Here is a 13,852-nt window from a genome sequence, read left to right as displayed (position 1 = left end):
GTTCCTGGCAAGATCTATGCAAGTATACTTGAGAAAAGGTTGAGAAGAATTGTGGAAGAAAAGCTTGGTGAAGAACAAGCTGGATTCAGGCCAAATAGAGGCTGTCAGGATCAGATCTTCACTTTACGACAAATAGTCGAGAAAGCATGGGAATATAACAAAGATCTGTATTTAAGTTTTGTTGATTTGGAAAAGGCATATGACAAGGTGCCAAGAGAGAAGCTATTCAATACGCTGCAGTTATATGGTGTCAATGGGGCATTATATCAAGCAATACTTAGTCTGTATTTGAGTTGTGAGTCAGCAGTTAGAATTGAAGGAAGTACAGGAAGATGGTTTAATGTTAAATCTGGTGTCAGACAAGGATGTACATTATCCCCTCTGTTATTCATTATCTATATGGATCACATTATGAAGGAATGTGGTATTAAACCTGATATCAAAATTGGAGATGTTAATGTCAGCTCTTTGCTTTATGCGGATGATGTTATACTTCTAAATAAATCCGCTACAAGTCTGCAAGATTCTCTGACTAAATTGAATAGCTGTTGTAATAGATATGGTATGAAGGTCAGCAATAAAAAGACAAAGACAATGAAAATAGGCAGAATCATTGAAAATGTCAACTGTGTTGTGAATGGAGAACCTGTGGAACAAGTAAAATATTTTAGCTACTTAGGCACAATTTTTACTGAAGATGGTAAACTAAATATAGAAATAGACAACAGAATCAGCAAAGCTGGTATCGTGGGAAGTCAATTGAATAAATTCATATGGAATAAGAAAGAAATTAGTCGGAACACTAAATTAGCTGTATACAAAACTGTGTTCAAACCAATTTTAACTTATGGATCTGAGAGCTGGGTCAGAAGTAAAACACTTGACCAAAGACTAGAGACCGCAGATATGAGAGTCCTGAGAAAGATTAGAGGCGTGAACAGATGGCATCAATGGCAATATCATATTAAAAATGAGGATATTAGGAAAGAACTTGACATTGTCAGCATCCAGGAATGCGTTAGCAGAGCTAATCTCAGATGGTATGGTCACTTAAATAGAATGGGAGAGGAAAGATTAGCAAAACAAGTGTTCTCTGCCAGGTTGGCAGGAAAACGACCCAGAGGAAGACCAAGATATAGGTGGATTGATACGGTACAAAGTGCCTTAGATGATAGAAATATAAGATCTGATAATGTTGGAGTCTTGACAAGTAACAGACTGATTTGGAGGAAAATTGTAGATAGGAAGTTAGTAATGATGTAATTTTTTCATGTAGTACTGTCATATCCTGTACACCCCTTGAGGGTACATGGCAGGAATTTGATGATGATGATGATGATGATACATTTTTCAATAAAACATTTTAATAAATAAAACAGGCAATGAGTATTTTGGTTAAATAAATATTCACGAAATACACAGAAGCCTAGGAGATCACTGGGGGGGGGACATAACTAATAAACTGCAGGAGACCTCCATACAGCCTGTGAAGAACAGACCAGACCTAAATCCAATCCTCACCTTTGTGTGGTTCACCCACTGTTAGATATCCACCTGGATACTAAAAGAGTGACGATAGGATAGCAATATGTAACTTAGCTATTGACTATTAAATTATTTCAGGAAATTACAATGTCTACTAAATATTAATTAAAAGAAAACTTTAATCAATACTTCTTATATTTTGGCAATGTTACATTGCATCTTTATGGGAACATAAAACTATGAAAAGTGCATGCAGGCACTAACAACGAGAAATGAGGCTGAAGAGAGTAATTATTGTTGTTTCTAGAGTCCTAAATGTTTTCCCTAGTGGGCTAAATTGGGTTCTTGGCTGTTGGGTTGATGTTCTCATGATGCAAGCTTCCCAAATTTGGGGCAGTCTCATGCACCAAATTTGTTGAGGTTTGGGAAGTTTTTTTAGAGCTGAGGCTGATTCCATGAACAATCTTTCATATTTATATTTGCTGCGGTGTAGTAAAGTGCCTTTCTTCCATTGTATTCTGTGGCGGCTATCCAGAGCATGGTCCGCAAGCCCAGAATGGCTATAATGGTGAAACCGGATGTAGTCTTTATGAACACTGAAAAACTGTGTTGCCGACATTTGTAGAATTTTACTTAATCTGATTTTCGTATAAATGTTCTAAATGTACTTGAAGTAGAAAAAGCTATCAAAATCCTGAAAATGTGGCAAGACAGCTGGAGTAGATGATGTGTGATATGACTAGATTTGCTCAAATATGGAGGTAAAAAAGTTTTACAGTGGCTATATTGTAATAATTCAGAAGGCCTTGTCAGGGGTCAATTTTCAGATGATTGGAGTAAAGCACTTATAATAACCATCTATCAAAAGGAAAACAAAATCTGAATTACAGAGGAATTTCTCTATTGAGTGTTCCTGGTAAGATTTATGTAAATATACTTGAGAAATGGCTAAGACAAATTGTGGAGGGGAAGCTTGGAGAAGAACAAACTGGTGAGTAGTCTATTGCATTATCTGACAACCTCTGGTCTGAACCCAGAGGTTGTCAGATCTGATTTTAACTTGAAGAAAGTGGTTGAGAAATCATAAGAATATAACAAGGATCTGAATTTAAATTTTGTAGATATGGAAAAGGCATGAGGCAAGGTGCCAAGATCCTAATAAGCTGTTCAAAATGCTTTAGTTATATGATGTAAATGAAATATTGTATCAATCAATACTGTCTATATTTGAGTTGTAAGTCAGCAGTTAGAATTGAAGGAGGTACAGGAAGATGATTTAATGTTAATTCAGGTGTGAGACAAGGGTGTACATTATCTTCACTGTTATTCATCATCTATATGGGTCACATTATGAAGAAAAGTGGTATTAAATCTGATATCAAAATTGGAGATATTAATTTCAGTTCTGCTTTATGCAAATAATGTTATACTTTTACATAAATCCAGGACAAGTCTGTAGGATTCTCTAACTAAATTCGATTTGATGATTGGATGATTGGAAATTGGATGATTTGGTATGAAAATCAGAATCAAAAACATAAGACAAAAATAGGCAGAATGAATCCTGCATCTTGAATGGAAACCTACAGGACATGTAAAACATTTCAGCTATTTAGGCACACTTTTTAATGAAGATAGCATATTAGATTTGGAAATAGACAGCTGAATTAGAAAAGCTGCTATGGTAGGAAATCAAATGAATGAATTTATATAGAATAAGAAAGAAATTAGTCAAAACACTAAACTAGTTGTACATAAGACAGTGTTCAAACCAATTTTAAGTTATGGATCTTAGAGCTGGATTAGAAATAAAAATCTTGATCAAAGACTGGAGACCAAAGATATGAGAGTCCTGAGAAAGACAGGAGACTGAACAGATGACATCAGTGGGAGTATCATATTAAAAAACATGATATTAGAAAATAATAAGGTGATATGATACACCTTTTGGCAACTCGTATAGGTAAATATGACTTCTCCATTGCTTCCACCTTAGTATCACCACCTCTGGATCAGGCTCCCGCTGACAAGACCTCAATAAAGGTCGAAACCGGTCTGGGTAATGGCCCTTCTCTTAATGCATAGCATTATAGGTAAATATGACTTCTCCATTGCTTCCACCTTAGTATCACCACCTCTGGATCAGGCTCCCGCTGACAAGACCTCAATAAAGGTCGAAACCGGTCTGGGTAATGGCCCTTCTCTTAATGCATAGCATTATACATGTCCACAAGGAGATGTGCTTTGCATCCCAGTATGCAGGCTAAGGAGAATCCTAAACAGTTTTTTCGATATGTTGCAAGTAAAAGAAAAAATGCATATGGTAGAATGATTTTAAAGAATGCCGATGGTAGGGAGGTAACCAACTCAGCTGATATAGTTGAATTACTGAGTGAGCATTTTGCAAGAACATATCTTCCAGGTGGTGACATGGCAGAAATGAATGAACCAATAGATTATATGGAAATTTGGTGAATGAAGTGGAGGTGAGTAGTCTATTGCATAACCTCAATGTCAATACATCTGTGGGATTGGATGGTATACCAGCTTGTGTTGTACGTGAAGCGGCTAAAGAATTGTCAGTACCCTTGACCATTTTGTTTATTTTGAGTCTCCGGTCTGGGTTAGTCCCAAGGGGGTGGAAAGAGGGGAAAATAGTTCCACTACATAAAGGTGGTTCCAAGACTGATGATGTAAATTATCGACCGATTAGCATATCAGGCATCGTTGTCAAGGTCTTGGAGAAATTAGTCAAAAAAATACAGGACTGGATAGATGAAAATGGGATACTGTATGGAGGACAACATGGTTTTGTGAAGGGTATATCATGCCTCAGTAACTTGCTCACGTTTTATAACATAGTGACAGCTGAACTTGATAAGGGTAATGGGTTTACAGTGATTCTACTGGACCTTGCCAAGGCCTTTGACAGGATACCACATGTTACTCTAATCAGTAAACTGGAGCAGATGGGGATGGATATAGGGTTGGTGAGATGGATAGGAGGGTGGTTGATGGAGAGATACCAGAGAGTGGTTTATTCAGGAGTGGAGTCCAAAAGACGGCTTGTGACCAGTGGTGTGCTGCAGGGTTCTGTTCTTGGACCACTACTTTTCAATTTGTTCATTAACGATATAGGAAAGGATTTGAGAGGAAGTGTTCACTTGTTTGCTGATGATGCAAAGCTGGGTAGAGCAATTGTGAATGCACAGGATGTCAAAATTTTGCAGGATGATTTGGATAGTTTGAAGGACTGGACTAGGGAAAATGGATGTCAATTTAATGTGGCAAAGTGTAAGGTTATGCATTTTGAAGTGAAAAGATTAGCAGCAGTATATCACATTGGTGGAACCGTACTACAAGAGATTGATGAGGCCAGGGATTTGGGAGTGTTGGTGGATAGGGAGTTGAAGTTTAGGGGCACATTGCAAAAGTGGCCAAAACAGCTCATCAAATCACTTGGTTGCTGAAAAATACTTTAACAAGCAGAGACAAACAAGTTATTGTTCCTCTATATCGAGCCTTGATAAGACCCCATCTAGACTACTGTGCCCAGATATGGGCGCCAGGGTTTCTTCTTGATGGTGAGGAGGTGGAGAGGATCCAGAGACGAGTGACCAAGATGATAACAGGTCTGTGGAATGAACCTTATGAGAACAGGTTGAAGATTTGTGGGTTACAAAAATTGGTTGATAGGCGGAAAAGGGGTGATATGATTGAGACATTCAAACTACTGAAGGGTTTCTATAGGATTAATCCAGAAGATATTTTTGAGAATAGGATTGGTGGTGGGAGGACTAGGGCCCATACATGGAAGCTGGGTAAGAGTGGGTTAGCAGGGCTGTTAGAACTAGGTTTTTTACTTGGAGAGTGGTGAATGAGTGGAAGAAGTTGCCAGAGTCTGTTGTGGGTGCTATGACTGTGAATGAGTTCAAGGCAAGGTATGATAGATACTGTATGAATGTATCTATCAGCCAGCCAGTCTTCTTTTCTGTCATTCTCTGTTAAGTTAACTTAGGCCTTCCCTTTTTCATTTTCCTTCTGGGATACATGTCAAAGCCACTATAAGAATCTTTCTGCTGTCATTCTCAGTATGTATCCATACCATTTCAATTTGCATTTTTTTTTTTAATTTCATGAGTGATGCATGTAGTACTATGATAATATCCCGTACACCCCCTTAAGGGCATATATCAGGAATTTGATGATGATCATGTTCCAAATGCCAACAGGTGCTCACATTTTTACTTAGTCTAGCCATAAATACTGTTACAACTTGAACAGCACATAACCGAGTCTAGCTGTAAATACTGTTACAACTTGAACAGCACGTAACCTAGTCTAGCTGTAAATACTGTTACAACTTGAACAGCACGTAACCTAGTCTAGCTGTAAATACTGTTACAACTTGAACAGCATATAAACCTTTAAATCAATAAATTATTTACAGCTTTCAGCACATACAAATGTTAAAAATGTCCCTCTTTTGCCTTCATGTAAGCCCGAAGTCTATGAGGCCACGTATTGATGGTGACATGCACAACATCTGCCAGAAATGCTGCAACTGCTCACTCCAAATCCACCTTTAGACTGGCAATGTGGGGTGTGGTTTCTGGCAGGCTACTCTCTCAAGCTCCGACCACAAAATGAAGTCCAATGGATTCACATCGGGACTTCCAGATAGCCAATCAGATGGTGACATATAGTCGGGCACATTCAGTTCTAGCCAGTGTTGTGTGGTTCTTGTCTTGTATGCAGGGGCTGAGGTCAGTTGGAAGTTTCACTGCCTACCATGAAATAAGGTGTTGTTCAGGGGCCTTACCATAGGTTCCAGCATGGTGTCTTCATACACTCTGGTTGAGCTTTTGACCCTTTTTACACAGAAATGCAACTTGAATACCCTCTCCCACCAAACCATCACTAATGTGGGGCGATGACCTCTCTGAATCCTGGGTGCTATGGCACTTACTGTGCGACTGTCCAGGGACATTTACTTGATTGTTTTTGGAGTTAAATGACTCATCAAAAACAATTCTCACTTCTCATCTATGAAAAGGATGCTGTGTCTTTTGTTTGAATACCATGAGAGAAGTATCTCTGCCACATTAGTTGTGGTGTTATGAAGTGTCCAGTAGAATGACAATAGGCTCTCATCCCCAGGTCATCAGTTAGTAAATGTGACATTGTTTTCTGTGAAACGTTCATCTCTCATGACATCACTTTCTGCATTCTCACAGAATTATAGTGGAGGTATGCCTTCACAGTCCTCACAAGCTGTTGCATCCTAAAGCAGGCATAATCGATCTGTTCTTTGGTGGTTAGATATGTCCTCTGTATCATCATAATGGTTAATAATCTGATACACAAACATCCTGCTGATCCAGGGTGTTTTTAGCATATTGAAAATAACAGGCACCTGCATTCCAACCTTGTGAAGTGCTATCACAGCTAAATGGTTCTCATAATATCCCCACTGCATGTTAACCTGCACAGCTAGACAACTCTCTCTCTCTACTGATAAGCACGTGAATGTTGGCTGCACACAGAGCTACTAACAGAACTGGGCATATGCAATTCTGTGGGTAGCGCTTGGGTGTATAGTATTTGCAGCAAGTACACATAATCGAGTACATAATTATCTTAAGAATTATAAATATTCTGTAGAATAACATAGATATACTAGAAAACAAACTATGAATGACTGAATTAAGATAAAGTCTGACCATCTAATTATCTGTGACAGACACTTCTTAAGATGTGACCACAAGTGCTCAAATCCAAGTGAGTTGTCTCCAGTGAATACAGATGAGGTACACAGCTTTTAATTTTTAATTTTAAATAACTGTTATCTACAGTAGTAGTAGTATGATGAGCCTGAACATTACAAAACATTCCCAGAAGTGGGTACTTAATCTGCAGTAGTATACAGACAGATTGTAGAAATTTTTGTCCCTCAAGAATGGTAAAAATAAGTAACTGGTTTATCATTATGTGACACCTCCAAGGAGTTCAAAGACTCATCCAGGTAGGGAACCCACTCTACAACTCTCCGTCTCCACCAACTACAGCGAACATATCAACGCCATCTACTGACACCACCACTAGTATCTTCACAGACATCCATGCCCAACGCAGGATTCGAACCAGTAGCCTTTTGGCTGGATAGCGGATACGCTAACCACTCGGCCAAATAGGCCAGCTAATCTTATTCATAAAACATTCCCTAATAGATCAGACAAACACCACCAACTTTGTCCATGTCCAAAAGAGATTAAGTGCTCATAGTATTTTAAGTCTGTTGTGTTACTTATGTCTGTTGTGTTATGCTAACTACCAATAACGTAGCAAGGTAAAATCATCATCATCATCATCATCAAATTCCTGCCATGTACCCTCAAGGGGTGTACAGGATATGACAGTACTACATGAAAAAATTACATCATTACTAACTTCCTATCTACAATTTTCCTCCAAATCAGTCTGTTACTTGTCAAGACTCCAACATTATCAGATCTTATATTTCTATCGTCTAAGGCACTTTGTACCGTATCAATCCACCTATATCTTGGTCTTCCTCTGGGTCGTTTTCCTGCCAACCTGGCAGAGAACACTTGTTTTGCTAATCTTTCCTCTCCCATTCTATTTAAGTGACCATACCATCTGAGATTAGCTCTGCTAACGCATTCCTGGATGCTGACAATGTCAAGTTCTTTCCTAATATCCTCATTTTTAATATGATATTGCCATTGATGCCATCTGTTCACGCCTCTAATCTTTCTCAGGACTCTCATATCTGCGGTCTCTAGTCTTTGGTCAAGTGTTTTACTTCTGACCCAGCTCTCAGATCCATAAGTTAAAATTGGTTTGAACACAGTCTTGTATACAGCTAATTTAGTGTTCCAACTAATTTCTTTCTTATTCCATATGAATTTATTCAATTGACTTCCCACCATACCAGCTTTGCTGATTCTGTTGTCTATTTCTATATTTAATTTACCATCTTCAGTAAAAATTGTGCCTAAGTAGCTGAAATGTTTTACTTGTTCCACAGGTTCTCCATTCACAACACAGTTGACATTTTCAATGATTCTGCCTATTTTCATTGTCTTTGTCTTTTTATTGCTGACCTTCATACCATATCTATTACAACAGCTATTCAATTTAGTCAGAGAATCTTGCAGACTTGTAGCGGATTTATTTAGAAGTATAACATCATCCGCATAAAGCAAAGAGCTGACATTAACATCTCCAATTTTGATATCAGGTTTAATACCACATTCCTTCATAATGTGGTATTAAATAACGTAGCAAGGTAAAATGATAGCTATAAATTTATGCTAAAAATCCTAAAACAAAATATAGATTTTTGGCAACTGCCATTTCATTATATAAACTAATAAAGTAGCTAGTTGTATTTATTCAGAAAACTTACATCTCTCCTCTTCCTCCTCTTCCTCCTGTTCCCTTTTTTTTATTTCTTCTTGCACCATCTTTTCTACTTCTTCCTCAACTTGTGGTGATGGAAATCTATGGGCTCTAGCAAATGTGCGTATTGAATCCCACGTGTATCGTAAAGAATCCATGAATATGTGTTTCAAATCTGTTCCTAGCTTAGAAATATTCTCCTTTAGCTCTAAATAAAAGAACAAAATATGAAAATCTACACATAAGAGAATATCTTTCACCATATTGCATACTTTCAGTTTTAACATCTAACAGACATTAATATCAATTACATTTAAATATGAATTTAGACATGTGTTAGTTATACATATTATTTTGTTGAAGGTTTAATGGCAGTTAATTCTCAAGATTAGAGAAATCAAAATATGATTACAAAGCACAACATACAGAAATGAGGTTTGGACAGAGATCTAATATCCAATAGGAAGCCAACTTATTCACAATGGATGCACCAATCTCTGTCCTTAGATTGGTTAAGGCAGGGTAGTTATACATGTGTTTAAAATTAATTGACTGCTGAAGTTTTGAGGTTAGTTTTTATTTTAATGGTACAACCCACATATTTAGTTCATTGTGAAAATATCAGGTAAGCAAAAATACTTTAAGCTAACATAACATTTTAAAATATAAATGTTAATTCTGGATTTTCATTTTTATAATTATTTTTTCTAGGTCTCTTCTTTCTTGTGTCTCCTATTATTTGCAAATGCACTTTTTCATTTTATGCTTTATGTATGGTTCCTACCAATCCTTTGTGTTCTGTCATTAATGTATGATTTCCCAAAATTTCCTTTTCTGTTTCCAACCAATTTTCTTTGTTTATTGACCTGAGCTATAGGTTTCTTCTAAAATTTATCACTCTTCAGTAGAAGAACATGTTCAACAGTTACTCAAAGTTTAATATACTTCAACTAGCAATACTTGAAAGTCTTCAGTGAATGGGAGAAAATAAAACTAAGGACCAATTAATGTTTCAATATTGGAATTCCAATACCATGAGCTGGCACAATAATAACTATAAACATGGAGGAAAATTCAAGTTAAAACTTATTTATCGTAGCTATATTTTTTTAAGGAAATTATAATTCTCGTGGAAAGGCTTAGACGTTGGTTATGAATTTTTACTAAATAGCTTAAGGAAATTACAATGTATACTAGGATATACATTAAAATAAATTTTAATACACTTCCAATATTTCGACAACGTCACGTTGCCATCCTCACAGGAACCTAGAAGCAAGACACGTGCACGCAAGCACAACAAACAATAAATGAGGCAAAGCAGGAAGCTATTCTTTCTCCTAAAAGTCCTGATGGTGTCCCCTAGCAGGCAAAGTTGGTATTCTTGGGTGATTGGGCTGAAGGTCTTCTGATGTAGGTTTTCCAAATTTGAGGCAGTATCATGCACCCAAATTTGTTGAAGTTTGGGTTGTTTCTTAGGGCTGAGGCTGATTCCATGAAAAGCCTTTCGTATTTGAATTTATCATGGTGTATTATTGTGGCTTTCAGCCATAGTCCATAGATCGGGCTACTTACCTCCCTATCGAGTATAATCTCACCAACTCACAAATCAGAAAACTCCACAGGCTCCTTAAGCAGGTCACCTCTTGGCCTGTAGAAGTCACTAACAAATTAAAACAATTTAACTCCATCTCCCCCCCCCCCGTATTTATGGACTCCCAAAAATACATAAGGAAAATGTGCCATTACGTCCCATAGTGGATGGCATTGATTCCCCCACATACAAAATAGCTAAACATTTGGCCAAAGCTCTCACACACTATTATACTGGCAACACACCTTCACACATAAAAAACTCATCCCACTTCAAAGCCAGCATAGAAAACCTTACACTCAAACACACTGATGTAATGGTCAGTTTTGATGTCTCCTCCTTATTCACAAATGTCCCACTCAAAGAATCCTTAGAGCTAATCCAAGCTAAATTTCCTCCCGATATCACAGCCCTATTTCAGTTCACAATGAACTCAGGCTATTTTGTTTGGCAAGGAAAATTCTACAAACAAATAGAGGGGTTCTCCTCTATTTGTTTGTAACAAATAGAGGTTGGCCATGGGTTCTCCACTCTCCCCACCCTTGGCCAACTTTTATATGGAGACTTTTGAAGAGAAAGCTTTAAACTCTGCCACACAAAAACTAACCATATGGCTTCGGTATGTTGATAATGTGTTCGCTATTTGGCCACATGACTCCGATGCACTCCTCTCCTTAACACACTTAAACAACCAACACCCCAGAATTAAATTCAGCCTGGAAGAAGAAAAAAAAAAAACTGCCTTCCTTTCTTAGACACACTGGTCACCTGCCAACCTGATGGAACCTTGGTTTTCTCAATCTATAGAAAACCCACCCATACAGGCAGATACATTCACCAACAAACCCCCCCACACACACCCTCGCAACAATATGGCATCATTAAGACACTACACACCAGGGCTAAACTTACCTGTTCAAATGACAATGCCCTAATCACAGAACTAAACCACATTCTCAACACCTTCTCAGCCAATGGCTACCCCCTCAAAAAAAAATATTGAAACCAATAAAGCACAACCCCCCCCACACACACACAACAAGGATTACTCTAAATCCATCACCATACCCTATATCCGAGGCACCTCAGAAAAAAATTACAAAAATCCTAAAAAAACATTATTTAATTTCTTGTTACAGACCATATAAAAAATTGGCATCCCTTATCCGCTCTACTAAAGACCAACCTCACCCCCCCCCTAGACCTACCTGGTGTATACCAGGTCCCTTGCAGCTGTAAGCTGTCCTACTTTGGCCAAACAGGCAGGACAGCTAATATCAGAATTTCAGAACATAAGGACTACATCCGGTTTCACCAATACAGCCACTCTGGTCTTGCAGACCATGCGCTGGATACACGCCATAGAATATGGTGGAAGAAAGCCACGATAATACACCGTAGTAAATTCAAATACAAAAGGCTTTTCATGGAATCAGCCTCAGCCCTAAGAAACAACCCAAACCTCAACAAATTTGGGTGCATGAGACTACCCCAAATTTGGGAAACCTACATCAGAAGACCTTCAGCCCAATCGCCCAAGAATACCAACATTGCCCACTAGGGGACACCATCAGCACTTTTAGGAGAAAGAATAGCGTCCTCATTTACTGTTTGTTGTGCTTGCATGCACATGTCTTGCTTTTAAGTTCCTGTGAAAATGACAACGTGACGTTGCCGAAATATTGGAAGTGTATTAAAATTTATTTTAATGTATATCCTAGTATACGTTGTAATTTCCTTAAGCTATTTAGTAAAAAATGAAATTATAATGAAGACTAATATTAACTAAAATAAATTTAATATTACAATATTTTGGCAAAGCCAAATTACCATCTTCAGAAAACAAGATATAATAAGATACATGCATGCAGGCACTACACTAAGTAATGAAGATGAAGTATATCAACTGAGAGTAGGTCTGAAGTTCTAAATAGTGCCTCCTAACAGGCTAAGTTGAGCATCCTTGGCTGTTGTGCTGAAGTATGGAGAATGAGAGCTTCCCAACTTTGGGGCAGTTTCATGCAACCAAATTTGATGAGGTTAGGGTAATCTAGTAAGACAGAAGCAGATTCAAGAAAAAGTATTGTTGTTGGCTGTCCTGTCTATTCAGCCATAGTAGGATAATTTACAAGGGACCTGGCAGGTCTAGGGACTGTGGTTGGTCTTGGAATGGATAAGGGATGCTAAATTTTTATATGGTCTGTAAGTAGTTGAAAGGTTGTATTTTTTAAAGATTTTTGCTAGTTTTTTAGATGTACCTTGGATAAGTGGAATAGTGATAGCTCTAATGTAGTCTCTGATCTGGAGAGGGGGAAGCAGGTGTCCTGGAATTTGCTTCTGCCTTTAGAAAGTTCCCTAACCTCAACAAATTTGAATGCATGAAACTGCCCCAAATTTGGGAAGTTCTCATCCACCATACTTCAATCCGAATATGCCAGCCTGGTTGGCATATCTGCTCTCCAGCCAAAAGCTGTGGGTTCGAATCCTCTCATGGGTATGGATATTTGTGATGTTTGTGAAAATACTAGTGGTAGTGGTCGGCAGTAGATGGCGTCAGTGTAGATATTGAAGGTAGTTGCGATTCGTTGTAGTTGGTGGATTGAGTGGTGGAGACAGAGCTGTAGAGTAGGTGTCCTCCTTCAATGAGTCTTTGAACTCCCTGGAGGTGTCAAGTAATAATAATATTTTGTTCCCTGATGATAGCAATTTGACTGCCGAAATACTGGAATATTAATTAAATTTATTTTAGTTAATATCATTCTGTGTTGTAATTTCCTTAAAAATTACTCTCATAGCCTTACCACCAGACTTATTTATTGTAGAATTTTCACCTAAGTATCATAAGCATCTTCAATACAGGATTATACATAAGCTGGCCACTGAATTAGAAACCTTTATGTAGATGTACGTAAATATCACTTACAGAGTGTATATACAAAATACTTGGTCATGTGTCACCACATGTTCTAGGCAACCATTTAAGAATGCTGCTGGTCAGGAATTGTCAATGATCAACTTTCAAAGTTTAATACAGGACTTATTGTGGATGCCCATCTGGCTGGAGTTATGATTTCTGCAATCAGCAGAGCTGACTCGTTCCTCAAAAGGTGAGATATCCCAGGTGTCTAATCAGAAAAAACCCACATTGCTTGTCTAAGAAGCATAATTGTGGTCCTAAGACAGTCTGTCAGGAACGATATTGTCGCTGTCTGAGAAGGGTTGTACAAACAAATGGAACTTCCTGTGTGCAGCAATTGACTTAAGCATTTAACAAAAGCTGTTCCCAACCCGTGTTCCCAATCCTCTTCAATTTCCTGAACTATGTGCAGGAAATTGAAGAGGATTGGT

At 37.9% G+C, this 13,852-nt stretch overlaps 1 protein-coding gene across 1 annotated transcript in view; it reads right to left on the bottom strand.

The window, feature by feature from the left end:
* The window catches only part of PAPLA1 (Phosphatidic Acid Phospholipase A1), a 316,868-nt gene that overhangs the window by 14,035 nt on the left and 288,981 nt on the right, over window positions 1-13,852 (bottom strand). Inside the window, exon 15 of the mRNA XM_090392296.1 lies at window positions 8,918-9,118. Coding sequence (XP_090248422.1) covers window positions 8,918-9,118 — 201 coding nt within the window. The remainder of the gene's footprint in view (window positions 1-8,917; window positions 9,119-13,852) is intronic.

The sequence above is a fragment of the Typopeltis vanoorti genome, chromosome 5 (genome assembly GCF_054136105.1).
Source record: "Typopeltis vanoorti isolate ZY-2024b chromosome 5, IOZ_Tvanoo_1.0, whole genome shotgun sequence".
Classification (NCBI taxonomy): domain Eukaryota; kingdom Metazoa; phylum Arthropoda; class Arachnida; order Uropygi; family Thelyphonidae; genus Typopeltis; species Typopeltis vanoorti.
This window is presented reverse-complemented; position numbering and strand designations above follow the sequence as displayed.